Genomic DNA, 22,459 nt, shown 5'->3' on the forward strand with positions numbered 1-22,459 from the left:
TTTTTTTTTAGGGGCAAGCGGTAAATCATTGGATGACATCATTGGCGTGCGGTAGGGAGAACATAGACACGTCAGTGGAAGCGAGCAGTAACCAGGAAGTGGCTAGCAAGCTTAGCCAAGTACGGATAATGATCGGCTGAGACTCTGGTGTTTGGACAGGTCGGTGATGGTTTGCTCAATGAACATGTAGCTAGAAATGATAAATGAATCCGAATTTAATCGCCTGCAGGCTAACTAAGGCCAAAATATACTGCGACAGACAGCTGTTAGTCCTACCAACTCACGTTAGCATTGAGGCAACTAGCGAGTAGCGTGCAACCTGCAGGCGACGTTGCATTGCCGGGGTGTAGGGGCGAGGAACTAGTTCACCGTTTTAAACAGGTGTCGGGAAATGGCTGCTGAAATCGAGACCTCTGCGTGTGAATGGGATACATTTATAAAAATGCTTTATAAAGTCGACATTTCCGGCTCCTGTACACAGTGCAAGGTTATCAAGCTAGACCGCGTTTTTATGCTCGAGACTACGTGAACCTGCACAGTTCCTTCAGGACTGACAAGTTTAATAGGGATGCATTTTACTGGATGAATGTTTCCCCGGATATTTCCGGGTTATATGCTTTAGTCCCCGTCATGAGTCCTGCCTCCTCGGTCTGATTTCATCATAGAGTTAGAGCTTTTTATACTTGCTATATTGCAAGACTACAATTTCTTCTCATCTCGGGGTCTCCAACACAGATCAGCTGCCTCTGTCTGCACCCTATCATAGACATCCACGAACCTTCTCTGTGGTCTTCCACTTCTCCCCCTGCTTGGCAGCTCCATATTCAGCATCCACTATCCCTCCTCTGCACACGTCCTAATCGTCTCAGCCTTGGCTCTCTTTGTCTCCAAAGCACTTGACGTGATGCTTCCTGCTCACATAATACTTCAACCTTCCTTCTCTTCATCTATCAGTCATTTATGACAGCTGTGGCCACTGGCACCCTGTTGCTGGACAATAGCATCGAAGCCTGTCATTGATAATCCTGGCCTTGACTGATCCGGTATGGTAGTCTTATTTTTGATGATCCGTATGCTTGATTTGCCCATGATTTTACACTGGATACCCTTCCTGAAGTGTCCAGGCTTGGAACTTTGAAATTGATTTATTTATCCCATAATATTTATCAATGATGATAATCAGCATGATAAATCTTAACTCTTTCTTTGTTGTCTTTTTCCTAGCTTCTGTAGGGTAGGATGGGCAGGCAGAGGAAGAGGGTGGTGACGGGTGAAGCTGCTCCACCTCCACGGAAAGATGAGAAGCCCTCTGCATTTCACCGCAAGGACAAGAAAAAGAAAGTCAATATTGGGAAAATGTTCATTAACATCTCAATTGGTCTCTGCATATTCAGCCTCATCTGGTTCTTTTATGCCATCTACATGAGATCCAGCCTGGCTAAAAGGGTGGTGACTCTGCATCCGTCTCCTCACGTCCTGGATGCCAATAGCACCGATGCCAAGGTTTCCCCAGAGAGGTTCTGGGGGTCATACAGGCCTCAGGTCTACTTTGGGATGAAAACAAGGAGTCCCAGGTCTATTGTGACAGGTATGATCACACATTTAGAGTCAGGCTAAGGCTAAACACTTGTGTCATTAAATGTTTTAATGAAAAACAGCGACTTATTGTATTTTAAACATCGGAATATTTAATAATGAATATCTAAATGGAAACAATATAGCAATGTGGCCACTTGCTTGTTTCCCAAAATGACATGTTAGAAAAACACGTTTGTCTTTGTGATTTTATTGTTCGTTCAACTCTGGTGAAAGACTTTTGAGACTGTGAAAAATCATTTTTTTAACCTTTCAAACCCCACAAACTGCCATAGGTTACAAATGTAGCTTCAACTTACTACATCTCAGAAAAACAAGTGTCTATGAATATGCTGGCCATTTCATTAGTTGCACGTGTTCGAGTGCTCATTAACACAAATATCAGCCAATCACATCACAGCAGCTTAACACATTTAGGTATGGAGACATGCTAAAGGTTGACCTGCTGAAGTTCAGCTGGTAAATGAGGAAGAAAGGTGATTGAAACTCAAATAATCACTCGTTACAACCAAAGTATGCAGAAGAGCATCTCTGAACGTACAGCACATTGAACCTTGAGGCAGACAGATAGCAGAAGATTGCAGATGATCACTCCTGTTAATTAAGAACAGGAAATTGAGGCTACAATTTCGACACGTTCACCAAAATTGGACATCGGAAGATTGGATAAACGTTTGATTTCTGCTGCAAGCATTCATATTTTAGGATCAGAACGTGGCGTAAGCAGCATGCACTCAACGGTTCAGGCTGACGGCGGTGTAAGGGCATGGGGGATATTTTCTTGACACACTGGGATCATTAGAGTCAACTGAGCATCATTTAAACACCACAGCTTAGCTGAGTAATATTGATGATCACGTCCAGCCCTTTACGACCACTGTGTACCCATCTTCGATGAGTTTGTTTCAATGGTTTTAAACAGGAGAGTTTAGCTGTGCCTTGAAGCTCCACTTACCTACTCAGCATCCTTGGTTGAAATGAAACAAACATATAAAGTAAAAAAATATATTTAACTGTAAAATTTTATTAAAAAAACAAAGACTGAAGAAGAATCTTTTTCTTTTTTTTGTAGCTTTTCTGTCAATCACAACAAGGGCACGCTGGTAGAATACGTGGAATTTCTCTTTAATATTTAATGTAATGTAAATATGTAATTCATCTTTTATTTTATAAATCCTAATCCTCCATATTTGGATAAAATTTTGAGTGCTTCCCAAAATTAAGAACACTTTGACTGCACTTAATATTATTGATAATTAGTTGACAGGACTACTTACGGTACATTTTGAGGTACTATTTGCAGATTGCCACATAATCCTGAGCATAATTTGTACAGGTTTATTGCTTTTAACTGAATTTTTCTTTTCCGTTTATGTATAACTCTTGTCAGGCATGATGTGGATGCGTCAGTTTTCTGACTTGGACATGAATCTCAGGCACACTTGTGAGCAGGGCGATCGCCTTCAAGGCTACGGCTGGCTCATGCACGATGGCCTCACCTTTGGCGTCCAAGAAATCCGAGACAACGATTTCACGCTGACCACCGAGTTTGTTAAGAGGATGGGAGGGGATCATGGAGGAGACTGGACGTGGAGGGTCACAGCCAAACAGCATGTGAGTACCGTATTTCCCGGACTACAAAGCGCACCTGAATATTAGCCGCACAAGCTAAAATCAGGGGAAAATCCTGTTTTGTACATACATTAGCCGCACCTGACTAAAAGCCGCAGGTGTTTCAATGTTGACTTATCATATGTAAGAGAATATGCACAAAGCGAATTGTCAGGAAAGAGATGGCTGTTTGGAGACACATCACTTTTATTAATATTTTGAAAAACAAGTTATGGGTACATATTTGCACAACTTTTTAGGTATATGTACAAGTAGCGGTAATTACAAGTACGAAACATGTGCTGTGCTTCATAAACGAGTAACAAATGTAGTACATAACAATAACCTACAGCACACCAGAAAAATAGATTCAGACTACCTTTTAGGCTCAGGTGGATGGATGGATGTTTTCACACTTTTCCACGCTGTCAGATTCCACCGGTGGAGTTGAGCATAACTTGCTTTTCGCAAGTTTATTGCTGCACACCATCCACGACTCCCGCTGAACGCGTAGCACTACTTTGAAGTTTGTTTTTCGTGCTACTTGTACGGCACTATGTTGCCTGGCGGATGGACATGTGACCAACATACCACTCTTGAACACCGATACTGTGTGTCTGATCACATGCCCTTCCGCCAGGCAACGTAGTGCCGTACAACAGCGGAACAAACAAAACAAATCGTCTTACGATATCACAAAAATCAGGGACAATCCATAGAAAAGCCGCACCTGACTAAAAGCCGCAGGGTTCAAAGCTTGTGGAAAAAGTAGCGGCTTATAGCCCGACAATTACGGTAATAACTTTGCACCGCCGCAGCTGTTATCTCACACGATCAAAAGCAGCTGATAATATTCTGCCATCTAAGTTTATATATTTTAAATGTATTTATGTTCTTCCACTGGTGATTTGTATGTTGTTCTTCAACCACCAGAGCTCCGCCCCCCAGGCACCAGTCATCTCCCTGATGTTTTACGCAGCAGCAGACGCGCAGGGCTCGCTGCAGGCTCACGTAGAGGAGAGGAATCGCCTCGCGTCCATCACCGGTTTCTCAGAGGAGCTTGGAAACTTTAAGATCACCTTCCGAAAGCCTGTCACTGGGGAGCTGTCCAGTGCTAAATACGCCACGTGAGTGTATGAGTCCAAACGTGAATAGGAAAAATAGTACACTAAATACAAAGGCAAAGAAGTTGGAGAGAACATACTTTTAAGAGGCTGCTCAGAATTATCAGGGTTAAGGATATGCATCAAACAACAGTGGTCTAAACTTTAATAAATGTAGTACAGCTGCCAAAAATTCCAATTAGCAGTCAGTGATTTAAGGTAAACCTTGATAGAACGGTGAAAACATCCACTCGTGTAGTAGGCAGGAGTCCTAAGTCAGCAAACACAAATGAATTTCTAGTAGAGAATCATGACTTGAATGAGCCATAACATTTTAATTATGTTGCACCGTCTTGGATGGTGTTTTGTGGTGTGATTTAGAGTCATCCTAATTATTACTAGAGTACCTAAAAAAGAAATCTAACCACTAGATGTCAGCAGATGAAGATTTTCAGACTTGATGATACAGGTTTTCTCAACATTGGGACATTTATTTTAGAGGAATATGTACAAAACATTTTACAACCAGTACAAAAATAAAAGAAAAAAACTAATGTACTGCTGAAACAACAGATGATATTAGTGCAGTGAAGGTGTTGTTCACAGCAGGAAAAAACTGTTGTTGCTTCTTATTGAATGGACGAGGAGTATGCTAGCTTTCTGCTAGCAGCATTTACAGGGAGGAGGAGTATTTTGCACTTTGAAGAGGGCCAGAGAAGACCAGCATAGCAAAATAGCAAGGTACAGTATGCACGGATAGAAATGATAAGAATTGTATATGAACTGTTCCAGTGATTAGCTGTGGGAAGGGGCATGATGAAGTTTTATTGTGACCTTCTGTTCAAACTCTGAGTCATTACTACAGCAGGAGATATCAGAAGTTAAGCTACAGTGCGCTAAGTTCAGTTAAGGTTGCTTAATAGTTGTAGCTGAATACAAAATACACTGTAAGGTTTTGTGTTTATTCAACTGATTTGGTACTACACGGCAGTCAATGCTAGTTTTCTGTCTTTTTCAGCTACAACTACCTTCAGACTGTGTCTCCTGGTCTGGAGAAGCTGACTGACATTGTGAAGTACAGTCTGAACCGCAGGTTTGTGTATAGCCCTCCGTCCGGCGAGAAGAAGCATTACATCGGTGTAGATACCTACAAACCCCCTCACCACCAAAACCAGCAGAAACCTGACCAGAGGAAGGAAAGCGACTTTGTGGTGTACCAGGTGACTGTTCAGACACCTTTCCAGATTGAGGTTCTGTTTGAATCTGGAAGCTTTCACGATCGCCCCAACCAGCTGGTGGGCTCCATCATGACTCAGGAGCTGGAGAAGAGGAAAGCGGAGTTTGATGCAAAGTTTGAGAAAGCTTTTGGCCTTGAGAAGAAAGGTTTTAGCCAAGCGTATATTAAATTCGGCAAGGCAGCACTCAGCAACATGCTGGGCGGAATGGGCTACTTCTTTGGGCAGTCGGTAGTACAGTCGGTCTACAATGAATACCCTCTCCTTTATCCCGAAGGTGCTTTATTCACCGCTGTTCCATCACGCTCATTCTTTCCCAGAGGATTCCTTTGGGATGAGGGCTTTCACCAGCTGCTGTTGAGTAAGTGGGATCCCCAGGTGACGAGGGAGGTCATTGCCCACTGGATAGACCTGATGAATATGGAGGGCTGGATCCCCCGTGAGCAGATTCTTGGAGATGAGGCTCGCAGCAAAGTCCCATCTGAATTTATTGTTCAACGAAACGAGAACGCCAACCCCCCTACGCTTTTCTTAGCGCTTCAGGAGCTTATTGAACAACTCTCATCCAATCCAGACAAGGCAGCATTTCAGCCAACCTTGCATTTCCTCCGACGGCTCTTCCCCAGGCTCAAAACCTGGTATGAATGGTACAACACCACACAGACGGGGCCCCTACCCAATTCTTACCGCTGGCGTGGACGCGACAAGGACACCAATCTGTTTCTCAATCCCAAGACCTTGACCTCTGGGCTGGATGACTACCCACGGGCCTCACACCCCTCAGCAGATGAGCGTCACGTTGACTTGCACTGCTGGATGGCGTTGTCCTCAGGCATCATGGCTAAAGTAGCTCAGCTTCTGGGCGAGCCCCATGAGGACTACCAGCTCTCACACAAAGTGCTCAGTGACAACAACCTGCTCAGTGAGCTCCACTGGTCAGAACAACACCGTGCTTTCAGTGACTTTGGCAACCACACAGAGGATGTATCCTTGCAGAGGGAGAAGGTGTACGTACCTCCAGGGCAGCCTCGTCATCAGTTCCCCGTAGCTCGTCTCGTTCGCTCTGTCCGCAGGGCCCCCAAAGCGCAGCATGTTAATGCTTTGGGTTATGTTAGCTTGTTCCCGTTCTTACTGCAGATTCTCCAGCCCAACTCACCCAAGCTGGAGCATATTTTCCAGGATATGAGAGACTCCAATAAGCTGTGGACACCCTACGGCCTGCGATCGCTCTCCAAGTCCGATCCACTGTACATGAAGCGAAATACAGAACACGATGCCCCCTACTGGAGAGGACCTATCTGGATTAACATCAACTACTTGGCAGTCAGAGCGCTCCACTACTACAGCCACACAGAAGGGCCATACCAAGAGAAGGCAGCTGTTCTTTATGAGGAACTCAGGACTAACATTATCAATAATGTTTATAGACAGTATGTTGAAGCAGGGTATATTTGGGAGCAGTACAATGACGGCACCGGCAGGGGGCAGGGAAGCCACCCCTTCACCGGCTGGTCATCTCTGACCCTATTAATGATGGCTGAACAGTATTGATGCTGTTGATTTTTATCTCCTATCTTTTAAGATACTGGCCTTCATTTATCTGGATGTGACTGAAACAGCATTGTGCAGTAAAGAGTAGCGACACGCAACGAGATCCAAAATTAGAAACCGGCTTCTGCGGTCACACTGTCTCGTTTAACCTTTGATCAGAATTAAGTGTTTTCACACAAGTATTTTTGAAGGGCAGTTTTAAACAAGCCTAAGTGCAGCTACACTGTCTTTGCCAAGTTTTTGGAGCCAAGCTCCCTCTAGTGCTTCAGATGCATTTAACTTAATTGTCTACACCTTCACTGGTCCAGCCTTTAGTACGGAAAAAGAAAACGGACATCTATGTTTGTTTGTCTTCTTAGGGAGGATTCATGTTTTAACAGCAGCGTGGATGACAGTTTTTATACGGACAGCTGTTTGCTAAAAAAAGTTTCCTGGAAAAGTTCTACGAGTCGTGCTTTCACTTGACAAATAAGGGCCATTATCTGTAACTGTGCCATTTTCTCTTTAATCTATCATGTCTTTGATTCTCTGTCTTAATGATTGATTATTTTGACGTTTAATTGTTTAATCAGTCTTTTGGGGGAAAAAAATGTTACATTCAGTCTTTTTCAGCATTTTTTGTTGCCTGTGGTTTGACTGGCAGGGAATGCAGCAGAGACTGTGACAACAAATAAATGGTTTAAATATTTTTTTTTTGTCAGAGTGTACTTTATTTTGGAAATACTGGTGTGTTTGCAATATTGGAAGCAGGTTTTTTTTTTAACTTGCTAAGCCTTTAACTGCCATTTCTGCTTGACATCCAACAAAAAGAAAATTACCCTGTTATGGTTGAAACACTGGCGGCTTTGTCTGCTACTACAAATACACAAATGGGCCAAAAACATTAAAACCATTGACGGCTAAAAGTGATCATTTTATCACAATGAGACATCCTGCTGGGATACAGTAAGTCCTGGTATTCCTGTGGATGTTACTTTAACTACTGACCTAAATGTTGTAGTTAAGTACACCCTGTCATGGCAGCAGGCCGGTGTGCCCCCCTATCCTCATCCACAGTGGCCCGTCCCCACAGCCTACAGGACCCAAACTATCTTCTGCCAGTTTCCCAGAACCAGACATCAGGCAGGTTAGATCAGGAAGGATCTACATAATGTTATACAGGTGGTTCTAATATCACGGCTGGCTGGATATATATAGTAGTTTTTACACACAAACAGTTCATTTTTTTTATTCAAGCATAATCTTAGATTAGGAAAGTTGTTCTTTTTGTAGCCTTTTTATCTTCTAAGCTCCAGATCTTTATAATATCTCTGATAATATCGCCCACCCTCTAGGAGTGGATATTATCCCAAAAAACACGATTAAGTCTGAGATCTAAGTGTTAATATTTAATGAATATTATGCAGTACCACAGAGAGGCTAAGTGTGATTTTCATCCTCAATGTACAGCTTACATGGAAGGCTGTCCACTCTTCCAGTTATTGACATAAAGTTGTGTTGCAGGTACTTCATGTCATTGTCAGTCAAAGCCGACGGTAGCTTCAACACGCTGTGACCTTATACAGCAGCCGGTCCTTTTTCTTTTGTGAGATGGCGCATTTGAAGGCCTTTTGCTGACGTCAATTTTTTCCCTGTTTTTTTTTTTTTTTTGCATGGTTTCCATGGAGCACAGTTGTTGTGAGGGCTTGGTGCTTAATTAGCCAAGATCAAAGGCATAGAGGAGACATACATGGCAAATTCTTTTCACTCCTTGTCATATGTTGCCATACATTCACGCACATGGGCAAAGAGTGGCAATGTTCTTATTAATACTTTGACACCAGATATATAAAACGCTGGCGCTGGGAGCACTGATACAGGCTCTCAGTGTGTGTGCAATGACCACTGGGTTGCAGCCTCTACACTTTTATGAATCCTTTGAATGGACTAGATGTGCGGTTGTATAGTTGAAGGCTTAGCATGGTGCTTTAAGGTTGCATGGCTAAAAATAGTGCCTCTATCAGTTAGCAGAGCAGCAGATAGACTGAGAAGCTGCAGACTGGTAGTCCTGCTGAATGTAGTAAAAGCTACAGTATTAGTATCCATTTTTTCCCTCGATCGTGTCACCGACAATAAGTTTAAGCATGCGCGCGGCTGCAGAAAGGCTTAAAATTCACATTTTACGTTTTTGAAACTCTTACTTGACTGAATCGTTGCTGGGTATAAAGCACAAAAAAAACCGCCGTATGATTTATCAATGTGAAATAATTGGCTCCGGGTTCAGTTGCGGAAGACGCAAGCTCGTCGTTTGACCCCTTGACCTGCTAACGTAAAAGCAGAGTATCAAGGGATTTTGGACACAGACGAGCCACATCATCTGCCTTTTTGCTGCTTCTCTCAGAGGAAATGGATTCCACATCCCCTCAATGCAACTACAGTCGAAAATGCATTTATTTCTTTGAAGAGTGCGGACAATCTGTGTGACTAAAGCACTCACTGCGCAATCCATCCCCCTCACCCAGGACCCTTTTTTCACAGTGAGATGGGATAATAGCCAAACAGCATCAGAGCTAACTAATGTGACTGCATAATAAACAGATGAGTCAGGGAGTATTCATTTGCATATCATCCCAACCTTATCAGAGCTTCTATACAGTGAATATTTTGTGATTGCCTGCTGCCGGTGATTCGGCTGAGTGAGTGCGGTGAATGCAGTGTCCAAAATGCAGCAGCTCTGTGGGGAAAGGGGCTTTTTTTCTTCTTTTCTTCCTGTGATGGAGATCATTATACATGTACAGAGTAATTATAAAGTTGTCTAATAGTACCCCCTCCCACCACCCCAGCACACACATAGACACACACATACATGCACACACACAGCAGTGACTCCTGTATTGAATGTAATTACTGGGAAGGTATGCTAGAGGGAGCTAATTAATAAGGCATTTGTGAGTGGAAAAGTGGCTTTTTGAATACAGCTTAGCTATCATTTTACTTACAATGGAGAGCTACTTAGAATTAAAGCAGTATAAGTGGATAATTATGCTAATGGATCAATTTGGATTTAAGATATGGTGGCAGGCTGTATTTCTAGATGATCACTGTTCATGCATTACAGCACTACAGTGGCTCTAACACACAGTTTCTGTGCTCATGTGGGCTTGCATGTTCGTATTATTTCACTGCAGATATCAGATGTTTTCTTGTCCCGAGGCCACACGCTGCTCTGTGTGTGCGAGAGTGTGTGTGAGCGTGTGTGTGTTCTCCTCTGACACAACTTTTTTTTTTTGCCTTTCATACAAACAAACAAAGCTTCCAGGCTAACTGGCTATGAATTTGCGCTTCTTAGGAAGTAAGGTTTTTTTGTTTGTTTGTTTTTTCTCGGTCCCTGTGTATTCCTCAAGCCTCGTGGCTTTAAACTGCTCAATGGATCACGTCTCATTAGCGTACTGCATGTTAATGTTGTTGTGGAACTCCAGCTTTGACATCACTGACCACACAGGATGGCGTGACAGCGTTTGTTCTCCCCGACATCAAAAACAGCAAGCTTTCCTCTCATTAGGAGTCATCCTAATTGCTGTTTACACTAAATGGCTTTCGATAAAATTTGCTCTAGGATCTATCATATTCACTTTTACACACAAACTCCCCCCCCCCCCCCTCCTCAGAAGCTTGCTGTTTAATACCGAACTTGCCTCAGCCAACATAGGTCTATGTATGTTATGTAAGGCCCACTATAAATAGGTTCACCCGGGATCTTTTGTCTTTACCTGATTCGCTCTTAGCCCAACAGTTTTTATTTCTGGAGAGAGCTGTGGAAGCTAGTGCAATGTAGAGCCGGCCGTTTCCATAGTTACTTTTGTTAGCTGCAAGCTCTTAACATTCTTCATCTGTTTCCTCACATGTCTGCTGTTAGCTATTTATTTGAATGTGTTTGCATTGCAGGTCTCTGTAATGACCAGTATATGCGCGGCAGTGAAGCACCGATACGAATAATGCTTTCTAATAATTAACGGACGTACATTTTCATACACTTTGTGGAGTCACTTGATAAGAGAAAGAGCAACAAATAGAAATCGGTGTGGGTGCAGATGAGTCAGAGACTAGAATATGCCGACCTATTAACTTAAGTTGGTCAAAAGTACATGCAATTAGTTCCATGTTGCGTGAAAATGATGTAGTGCAGTGGATGTTATTGAGCTTCAGTCTAAAGGCATTGCTGGTTTGTCTGTCAAATGAAATATTATAGATATTTACATTGCTTTCTCTTAATTTCATGTTATCTAACAGTATGTGTTTCGTGCGAGTTAAGGAATGCTTCACCTCTGTGGAGATGTTATAATTGAAACAGCAAAAAAAAAAAGAAAGAAAGAAAATGTTAATGTCTTGGCTTTTTTTTTTTTGTTGTTTGTTTGGATTTCTTTTGAAAATGTGCAGGCAGTTAGGTAACACCAGGTGCAGTAGCTGGATCGGGCCCAAGAATCGGACTGTCAGAGAGCCGTAAGCATGGATGCAACAGAGAAGAGGGCAAGGTGGGAGCCATGCGAGCACAGCGTGTGTGGAGGAGTCTGGGGGCATAGTTAAAGAAACACTGGGGCATTCCGCAATCACGATTGGAGAGCTGGAATCTGATTCTCACCCATCCCTGTTGTAGAACCAAAGAGTACAGGCAGGCGGCTGGGGACCAAAGTGGGCGAGTGCGAAAGTATTTTTGGATCGCACGGGAAACCTGCCACACCAACAGCAGCAGCAGCATCGGGGCCTGGTACCGGGCTTCCCTAACCCACTCCCACTCTCAGAGGAAGAGCAGGAGAGAGATGTTCCTTCAAAGACGAACCACGCTTCCGCTGCTTTCATTTTTCTTATTTGTGCTATTTCGCTTTCAATTGCCCAGTGTTTGGATGATGATGTAGTATATATAACTATGCAGAGCCCCACATGACAGAGAGAGAGAGAGGGAGAGAGAATAACGAACTTGGCAGCTGAGGCGAGTATCTTGTATTTATAGAAAGTCGTGTTTCCGGCAGAGGTTTCTGTGGTTTTAGCACTCCCAATCCATTTTTGCGGTGTCTTACTGGCCCCATTGTAGTCAGGTTTAGACTGAAGATGTTCCCTCATCTAACGCCTTGGGGGGGAGATTTGACTGTGAGACGTGTCAGAATGTGATTTGGGGGTGGCAGATGGATTTCTGCTAGCACCGTTTAACCCTTACTTTCGGAGGATTTCTCCATAAATGTTCTGTGCAGTCAGAAGCAGAAGACATTAGCAAAAAAGTACGGCACAGCTCTTGAGGCTGAATGTAAATGTGTTATATATACATATACATTTTCACACCATCAGGATGCAGAGAAGATGGGAGCTTACCTTGTTAAATTTTTTTTATTTTCTTAATCTCAGTTCTTTTGTATTTGTCTTGTGGATCCAGTGCAGTAATTTCTGTATAAGCTCTCCAGATCATGGTGGGTTTGAAGTGCTTTTTTATTTCAAACAGCAACGACAGCCTCTGCATCTCAGTGGATTTCCTGGTATGGATCAGGTTCGTCTATTATTTACTCTCAAACACTGTGGGCTGCAAAGCTGGTTGACAGGATGCCAAGGCATTGAGATTTCCAGGAGTTACTGTACACATCAGGTTCATTTTAAAGCATCAGTTGTAGGTGCAAAATGATTGTGTTCTTTTAACAAGAAGTAATGTTGATGTGACTATAGAAAGATCCAGTGATTTAGTTCAATTCAATTCAATTTTATTTGTATAGCGTCAAATCACAACAAAAGTCGCCTCAAGGCTTACTAACGTAAGTTAGTCCAGGTGTCAAACTGTTAAAGGCCAAGAAAATCAAACAGCGGCGGAGCTGTGTTGTCCGGAAAATTTAGAATTCCTATTGCAAATCGATTGATGGAAAGAAGCCTGCAACTGGTTTTCAATAACTAGTGAAAGCCATCCACTTATCTGATTTGGCTTCAAACCAGAATTATAGTGTGCGCTGCAGGACAAAGGCAATAAATTCTATCAATAAGAACAGACAATTATAAGAGCACCTTTGGTCTCTGGGTGGAACACGAGCTCACATTTTTGGGGGAATTGAAAATTCGAAAATTAACACTTGCAGATCCCAAATACAATACAATCTATTGATGAGACTTTTTTGATGTGCAATTTGTTTCACTAGCTTGACTGAGACCAGAATGAGCACCACACAATGTGCATTTACATGCCAGGATGTGCCTTTTTTTGTAATGATGTGTTATAAAGGCTCAAACCATCATCTGGGTTTCATCTGTATTACTGATCTAGGTTGTTGGTAAAGCAGCGGTTAGATATTCCATTTCTTACAAAGTCAAAATAGCCAAATATACAGCAGGCATTATTGTCCACCCTAACCTTCATCTCACAGGCAATGATTTCAGAGGACACTCACTCCTTTCTGCCTCTTCAACTCGTGTCAGGCACCCACCTGGTAAGAAAAACTCCCACTGCCTGTCCAGGAGCGAACCTGAAAATAACCCAGCCAGATGCTTCACTTTGACCTAAACATCCAATAAAGCAGTTGCAACATTACCAATGAGTTAACATAGACTTACTATGTTTTTTCTGTCAGAGTAGGCCCGATATCATCAGGACACTGCTATTTTTTTCACATGCTGACACTAAACGCTATGAAATACCGAGTGTATTTCATGGAAAATGTTAGCAGCGTGACTTTGAGCACAAAAGTAAAATCAATTGGCCCACCACTGTGGTCTAGACTGAAAATATCAAAAACTTTTATACTACACTCTTCCTCTGTGATCCCTTGACTGATGATTTAGAGCCGCCAGCAGGATTTTACTTTTTTTTTTTTTTTTTTTACCTTTTTCCTGAAGTATCTTCACATTTAATAGAAGACGTGCAGCGCAAAATTCCTATAAATATTCATGATTGTCCGGTGACACATCTTAATGGCTTTGATTATCCTCTGACTTTTCCTCCAGTCTAACGGCGAGGCTGACATTTCTGCACTGTGGAAAGATTTTGCAAGAAATTTGCTACACGTGTTAAAGCCCGTCCTCAATGAAGTGGCGATCCACTTCATGTAGCAGGTCCAGATTTTAATTTGTCTCGCTCTTCATGACAAAACAAGTGCAATTGTGTTAATTGCGCAGAAGCAAATGTTTGCATTTTAGCGTGCTGAGCCAAATTTTGCAACTCTGCTGGCATCTTGAAGCATCTGCAGGGAATTACTTGTGCAGGTATTTTGAAGGATTGTTCAAAATTAATTTCAGTAGTAGTAAAAAAAAAAAAAAGAACACATATTATCAGTTGAATCTGACTAGAAAAGAAAGTAAAAGCTTAAGAGGTTTGCTGACTGTGCCTCAAAATAATGTTTTAAAAAGCATTTTTGTGGAAGTTGTAACATTATCTTTCCCATAGATTTCAGTTCAGGGTTATTTAAGTGCCATGCCTCTGATGTAGCTCTCACGCCTCTTATTTCTGGCTAGGCTAAAATGTTGGACAGGGTTTCATGTAATAATAATAATAATAATATTGCCATTTTCAGTGTGTCAACATTTAGCCCAAAGCCTCACAGCCTTAGCAGGGCTGTGGACTTCACAAAGGAAAGAGCTAAAGCAGAAGTAGGCGCTCAGTGTTTGTTTGTCTGTTTGTTCATTTGTCTGTCTGTTTTCAGGAGGATAAAAGACAAAACAGAAAACTGCCAAGCAGACTTTCATGAACCTTAGAGGGGAAATGGAATAGAAAGAATCCATTCAGTTTTAGGGCAGGTCTGGTTCACTCTTTTTTTTTAAACCCTTTGTCACCCAAATATCAGACATATTATTATCAGACTTATTTTGTAATTTTAGCTGCAAAAGTAAAAAAGTAATAGTCGTCTTTCAGGAACCATCTGAATTTCCCCTCTAGCCCAAAATGTTTGAGGAGCTCTGGTAATGTGAGGCGCACATGGTGAAATCTAGGCGGAGCTGATTTTTCTGTCTGTGTTCAGACAGCAGTACCTTGTGAATGCTTTGTGCTACCACGATACACCGAATATCCCCATAAAACTCGTCTTCTCTACTTTCCGAAAGCATTTAAATTTCGTAACTAGCACGAGCGGAGTTACGGTTATTTGAAGAGCTCTTGTAAAATGGGCCCTACACCGGGCTGATAGTAAAAAGATGGGTTAAGATGCCAAAACAGGGCACTTGACTCCAGACCTTAAGGTTAGAAGACAAATTAATATATTAGCTAAATTAGAAAGTACTACAGCTTGAGCTTGTTATAGGTCAGTACTATATTAAAGCAAGTTCTACTTGTGCTCTACTGAAACTATCCATTTAGCAGAAGTGCCAAGACATCCTTTCATTAAAGCAATGTTTCATCTTCTTTCCATTGCCAGCACTTTAAACCTCTTTTGAAGTCAATATCTTATTAAAACAGAGAAGTTGGTATTGCTCTACATTCTTTCCCTGCCTAGCGAGCCGTTTCCTCAGAAACAGGAGCATTTTGTCTCACAGTGCTCAGAGGAAGGGAATAAAACAAAGGCTTTCATTTAACTTTCACAGGTATGGAGTTACCCCTGCGCTATAATGTCAGTAAGTGCTAACATTACGTAAATCCATTACTTAGTCCCTGTGCTGTGGCATTTTATGGAGGAGAGAGGTTAGCCACACTGCAGTTATCATAACAGCATCTCGTGATCTGAACTCTGTGTGATCAGATTGGTTTTAATAGACTCTGGATTACTTGGAGGCAGTTCCTCAAAGCTAAACATCTCTGGGCCTAGAATTAGAGTGCATAGCTGAGGTGAAAACGATTTGTTCCGGAGAATGTCACTGCTGCAATGAAAGAGCTTATATGCTATTATCATACCCTACCTTAAAAAGATGACAGGGTAGCGACTTAGAGATCCTTTGATACATTTTCCAGCGCTCAGTATTGATGGAGATAACATAAAATTTGAGCTGTCTAGCGTGAGCGGGCTGTTTATTATGGCTAATAGTCCTTTTTGCATTTGTGCTGCAGTAGACACAGTAACTTTTATTCCATATAGTCCACAATCTCTCTTACCTTCGGTTAATCTCGCCTGTAACAAAACACACTTAGAGTCAGGTGGAATGGCCTGAGATCTGAGCCCTTGCAGTTGTCTGTCGTACGTGAATGAAGCAGCTTTCTGGTTTTCCTTCCCTTGCCTTGTTAGATTTTTGCTCGTGTATAGCCGCGTGCACTTGTGACCCCGTGTTGCTGGCTTTACAGCTATTGCAAAAGTCAAATTAAAGAGCGATTTCCCTTTTCTAAGATTGCTTCATTTGAATACGTTTTAACCCTAAAAATTACACAGTGCGGTAGATAGAAGTTTGAGAAGTCTGCATAATTTTAGGAGGGGTCCCTGTCCTTTCCTCTCTCCCAGGCGTGTTCCCTATTTTGTCCGTCTGCTTTTATAAAAGCTAAAATACCAACAGACACTCAGCGCCCACTTCATTACCTGGTCAGCCTGTGCTGTTTAATGCACTCCAGTACACGGTGCCATTTATGTACATGGCTTTACCATTAAGGGTACACAGCATTTAGTTATTGGGCTTTTTAATAAGAGGAGTTTCTGTTATTCTGACCCCTCATGTGCAGAATGTGAATGGGAAGGACACAATATAAGAAACACTTTTGAATAGCATTTCATGTCTAAAAACACAATCTTCCTCTAACCCCTTAAATACGTTTGAGGATTCATGTTGTTGTTTTTTCAGTATACTAGTATGCAGATTATGTCATGAACTGTTATTTGCTTTCTATGGAAATTAAATACAATATTAGTGCAGATGTTTGAAGTACTATTATACTTAAGGCTTAATAAGGCATCTTACTGAAATACTCAAATATTCCCATGAACATTATGGCTGTACAGAGGCTTAGAGTATCACTTATGCGCTTTAATGCTGTACAACTCAGAACTCTGGGCCTCCTGCTCATGTAAAAGAAATGTTATTTGTAGAGCTAAAAGCTCCACGGTGTTAATGGAAATGAATGATTTCGGTATGAATTCTTCTGCCGGCTATAGGATTGATTTTAAGGGAAATAATGCAATTCACCTAAATAAAGACACACACGAAGCATTCAGAGTGAAGTTTAAAAAAAAAAAGAAAAAGTAATGACTTTTTGCTGGTTCATGTGTGATTACACGGCCGAACGCTGCACCGTCGCTATCCATGGTCCTGAACCTCCGAGCCGGAGCCAGAGGTCTGCTGCAGACTGCAGCGTCCTATGAAAGAGTATCGACTTTTTGTAATAGGAAGTGTGACCACGGAGTGCACCCGGCAACAGATGCGAAAGTGAAAAAAAAAATGCTTTGGGGGGGTTGAAATGTCATGTGAACAGTTGGGTTCAACCACTGAACACCTCAGGGGTGTTATCGACTCCCTTCAATGCTTTTAAAGGCCAAGGGTTCGCTCAGACCAGGCTGTGCTGTTATTCGCCTGATAGAGTGAGCGACCACAATTTCCAGCGGCACCTCGAGAGGAAGTGAATTTGTGAAAGTAAATCTAAGCAGTGGAACGTCTGGAAGGAGAGTTCAGCGCACTACTAGAAACATCCAGATCACACAGTCTGCACCAGACACGAGAAAGGATGGTGTCAGCCGAGGGGAAAAGAAGTACCTGAATAGGTGTGCATAGGCGTGTATTTAAAGCGTGTAGTGATATTTGTACCCCGTGTCACAGCACGTGAAGCCAGCCTCTTTCTTTTCAGGTTTTAAATAGAACAAAGTCAATTAATGTGCTTCGTTACACCTTTAATATGTTACATTTGACTTTATAGACATTTTTGTATCCTTGCGTTATATCTGCTGGGCTACATGTGCGTTATTTCTTACTCATCTCGCACATTTACGCGCATTTCAACGTCCTTTATGGCCTGTTTGGTCATGTAAGTGATCTTGTTTTATAGTATTTAGTATTCTGTATTGCATGTTATGTGTAGTTACTGCAACAAATGAGACATTTCCGTCTTTTAAGCTCATAGTCCCAAGTTGGAGTAACTCTTTTTTTTACACATCCTTAATTGGTAACTGCTACCCTCTCGGCTACTAAACGAGAGGAATAATACTCGTTTGACATGCACAGCCAAAACAAATGGGCGCATGGACTGTGGAGCCCTTTTGACATCGTTTCTTTTCAGTGTGAAATTTTCCGCGTTGGACGAGGATGCATCCAGGAGAGGACTTTATGGCTCAAGATTAGCTTCACTTTTGTGACATTTTAATTAAAAAGACGATTCGTTTATGTGGAAAGAAAAAGGCATCATTATTAAGGAACACTACCGCCACTTGTTGCAACGTCAGACTCCCATCTCTCCGGCATGGGAGGAGGGAGGATTTGAGGGGAGGTGGGGACACCGTCACATCCTCTGTCCATATATGGGCATGAAGTTTACACGCAGCGGGGAATCCTCTCACTGGAGCTGATGAATGGGGAGGAGGGCCGAGGGAGCTGCCAAAGTGTATATAAGGAGAGAGAGGGGAAGTCGCTGATGTGAAATCCACAGCAGGCAAATACCTACCGAGGAGCAGAAACGAAAAGGAATACCGTTAATTGCTTTTTTTCCCTGTTTTTGACCACAGACCACTTTGGATCATTTGTTGAATACCATCAAAAGGAGGGTTGAAAGAAAACAAGCTTCTGTATTATTTGTTTACCCCCTCCCTTTTTTTTATTTTACCTTTTTTATTTCCTTCCCTGGGAGAGACGGACTTTTAAGTGCATCAGTATGTTGAACAATATGGATTTGAATGCGAAAGATTCTTTCTACCCTCAGTTTGAGAATTGCAACAGTTCTTCCTTGGGGATGGAAAACAGCGTGCGGAAAGATAACCAGGAGGTGTATGTCGATGCAGAGCGGGGAGTACCTGCCCAGTTTGGCCACGGTGAGTTCGCATGTTTGCACTGTCGATGAATCTGCATGCATGACCGTTTAAAACGTAGAAGATGAGCATTACCGGAAAGCGATGAGACTTTATTTTCAGGGCAGTCCGGTATGCTCTCTATCGGGGGCAAAATACGCACGGATGTTTATGTAACGCAGTTTTTTTTTTCACACACCCCCACCAATCGCTTAAATTCCACTCATTTTTTAATCCACTTATAAAAGACTCGCGGTTACAAAGTTTCCTCTCTTTCTAATTCCACAGAAGGAACACCTGCAACTCTCAAAACCGAAGCTTCCAACTCAGAATTCGCTTTTAACCCCTGCGAGTGCCCAAAAGACACATACACCCCCTCCTCGCTCGCCTACTCCGGCAGTTTCTATGTGGAGGCATCTCAGGGAGCGCCGTGCAGCACCGAAACACTCCTCAACATGATCACAGAGATTGTGGGCATATCCACGCTGCCGCTTTCAGAAGTGCAACAGAGCGGCAGTCGGGGAACTTATCCGTCGCCTGCGCCGCTGGACAGCAGCAGTGGTAATTTTGGAGACCCTGGCTCCAAGAGGCAGTCCTACACGTGCTCCGGACCCACTCCTCCTGTGTACTCTCCGGATCAGACGTGCTCGAGGTATCCCGATGATCAGGCCGGCGGCCAGGTCCAAGACCCGTCCTCTTCCCAGCTCAACTTCAGCTCATCCCGAGCTCCTAACCAGAAGAAGGCTGAACCAAAGTCAGAGGCTGCTTCTTTCCCCGTCGTGGTGAAGAATGAGTTTGAGAGCAGCTGCTACGAGTGGGGGACCCTTAATAAGTCTGACTGTTTGGAGACCAGTTTCCAGACTGAAACCTTTCCGATGTCGAGCGATTTCCCCCCTGACCAGCAAATGGATGTAAAGGAACTTTTAGACACGTTCCCCCCGATTTGTCCCAACCCGGAGATGGAGTTTAAAGTGGAGGAGGGCATCAAACAGGAGCCGTGTTTCTCTGACACCTGTTCTCAGAGCTACTCCAGCCCCATGTACAATAATTACCTCCCACCCCCGCCGATGGGCCTCTCCTCTAACCTGAAACCCTTCCCCGAACCTCCACAGCCATCTAATCAGTGCGATTCCTTATACACAACACCAGCTTTACCGAGCACCATAGACTCCATCCTGTACTCTTCCTTGCTGCCAGATTCATTTGCCCAAAGTTACACCACCCGCGCTGCGAAGCCCCCCAGGGCCAGAAAGAGCCCTGCCGCCTCTCATGGCCCCGCCAAAGAGAAGCCCTTCACCTGCCCCATGGAGAGCTGCGACCGGCGCTTCTCTCGCTCGGACGAGTTAAACCGGCACATCCGCATCCACACAGGCCACAAACCTTTCCAGTGCCGCATTTGTTTGCGCAGTTTCAGCCGTAGCGATCACCTCACCACCCACACCAGGACTCACACCGGGGAGAAACCGTTCTCCTGCGACGTGTGCGGCAAACGCTTTGCCCGCAGCGACGAGAGAAAACGGCACGGACGCGTACATCTGAAACAAAAGGAGAAAATGGAAATTAAGCCACAGGTGACCACCGGCGCGTGGCCGTTCACTCTTCCCGAGGGGATCTGAAGACCAGGCCGCGTGTGCACACTTAACATGTTAGGATCTTTCCGTCTTGGAAGATAAACCAGCTGACTACAAGTTGATGTCTGAGTTGGTCTGACTGGTGAGCCAATACCTAACGTAAAAGGTTTTTGCGAATATTAAGAGTTTTTGAGGAGCAGAGAAGGGGAAGAGGACTGCTTCGGCCTTATTGCAGGCTGCCGATGCTGCTGACTATTATGCAAAAAAAAAAAAGTGCATAAGTTGTAAGAGTCGGTAAACAGATCAACAATTAACTTGTTGCTGTTACTGTCAGTAAAGCCAAACCTCTCCGCCCTGAATTGCATGACTGCTGTTCAGCACCTCCTTCACCTGGACAGCTCCAACCTCCATTCGCCTCTCACACTGAATGGATTGCACTTACAGATTATTAATATCTCCATTTAAGATTCTTATTTTCTGCTTTTAGCATTCTTAGAGCAATTGTTTGGACTATGTTTCTTAAAAATTCTTGCATGTTTATGTCAGTGTTTTTTTTTTTTCTTTTTCCTTTGGCTGGAATATCAACCTCTGTCAAGGTACTCGTTCACTCCACAGTGAAGGTTTATTGACATGAATGTAGACTAACATATTTATGGTTCTCACCATAAAGCTGCCCACCTTTGATCAGATTTAGTGTTTGTTTATCTTCTTATCATTATGCTGTCAGTGTTTTTTGTCACTGGTCTTTGTGTTGTGTTACAATTGTTTGGATTATTACAGTTGTGAAAGATATATCATAAATGGGAAATAAATATATTTGTATTACTGTACTTTCTTTGTATTTTTATAGCCAACTGTATATTTTACAAGTATATTTGAGCGTCCTTTTTAAGGTGAATTGTATTCTAAATCATAACTAATGTCTTGGTTTTTGAGGGCTATTGTTTAGTAATACAATATTTTAAATGTTACAATTTGATATCGGAAACCTTTTCGCACTTCATCCCATTGTTGGTACGATGAGAGTTATTTCATTGAATTGTTGATCTAGATTTTAAAAAAAGGGAATGTACTCTAGTTGTGGTACGGCTTTTCAATTCAAGCCATTTTACAGTATGTACAGAGGTATGTTTATTCGAGCTAGGGAAAAAACCTAGCAAATCATATTTAAAAAGAAAAAAAAAACATTGCTTTTAAGTAATCAGGTAGCACACATTGCTGCGAGTTTCTGTAGACTTTACCTTGGCGATGAAAGGGTTTTTGACTCCTCATATCTTTTGCTGGAGATACTGTATGCTGAAAAATGTTCACACTTTAGCAAAAAAACGTCAAAACAAAACAAAACAAAACAAAAAAAATGTTCAGAGTTTGGTGAAACTGTCACCAACAGGGTACTGCAAAAAGTAATTTAACTCGCCTTAAGTTATATTAACTGTTCAAGTAAAGATTTTGTACATACACAGTTTCTACAATACTTTAAATTAATATCGATGTTGTTATTTTTATGAAAAGTTTATGAGCAAAATAAAATTTTCTGGAAGCAGCAAGTTTCTCGTGTGTGTGGTTTGGAATGATCTCACTTTGCTCAATGGTATCGTGCGCCGTCGAGACCCCCCGTCGGAGCATTCAGATGAGTGTGTGTCTTACCCAAAATAAACATTATAACAGGCCCCCCATGGCACCACACTGTAGCCCTAACATTAGACATCGCAGTTCTGCCCTGTGACTCACGAGGCTCAAACACATTACAGTGAATACCTCGCCCCAAATCCCTGTTGACTTCAAAAGATTTTCTCGTGATGTGAACACCACATGTGCCACGGTAATCTTGTTAAAAAGGACATTTTCTTGCCATGTCAATGAGATGATCTCAAGCCTTGTGTTCATTCATTCCTTTGTTCATTCAATTGCCCCTTTTTCCTCTTTTTTGGGGGCTATAGAAGGAT

The 22,459-nt window shown here is 42.6% G+C and overlaps 2 protein-coding genes across 2 annotated transcripts; both read left to right on the top strand.

Annotated features, from left to right (window-relative positions):
- Nucleotides 1-39: 39 nt before the first annotated feature.
- mogs (mannosyl-oligosaccharide glucosidase) lies at nucleotides 40-7,785 on the top strand. The gene is made up of 5 exons (XM_004549452.3): nucleotides 40-159; nucleotides 1,225-1,588; nucleotides 2,987-3,210; nucleotides 4,141-4,334; nucleotides 5,329-7,785. The coding sequence occupies exons 2-5, from the start codon at nucleotides 1,240-1,242 to the stop codon at nucleotides 7,094-7,096; spliced, it is 2,535 nt and encodes an 844-aa protein (XP_004549509.1). The 5' UTR covers nucleotides 40-159; nucleotides 1,225-1,239; the 3' UTR covers nucleotides 7,097-7,785.
- A 10,772-nt stretch (nucleotides 7,786-18,557) lies between these two features.
- LOC101475431 (uncharacterized) lies at nucleotides 18,558-22,056 on the top strand. Its single transcript, XM_004549453.3, has 2 exons — nucleotides 18,558-18,966; nucleotides 19,231-22,056. Exons 1-2 carry the CDS (start codon nucleotides 18,810-18,812, stop codon nucleotides 20,556-20,558), a joined length of 1,485 nt encoding a protein of 494 aa, XP_004549510.1. The 5' UTR covers nucleotides 18,558-18,809; the 3' UTR covers nucleotides 20,559-22,056.
- The last annotated feature ends 403 nt before the right edge of the window (nucleotides 22,057-22,459 follow it).

The sequence above is a fragment of the Maylandia zebra genome, linkage group LG6 (assembly GCF_041146795.1).
Source record: "Maylandia zebra isolate NMK-2024a linkage group LG6, Mzebra_GT3a, whole genome shotgun sequence".
NCBI lineage: Eukaryota > Metazoa > Chordata > Actinopteri > Cichliformes > Cichlidae > Maylandia > Maylandia zebra.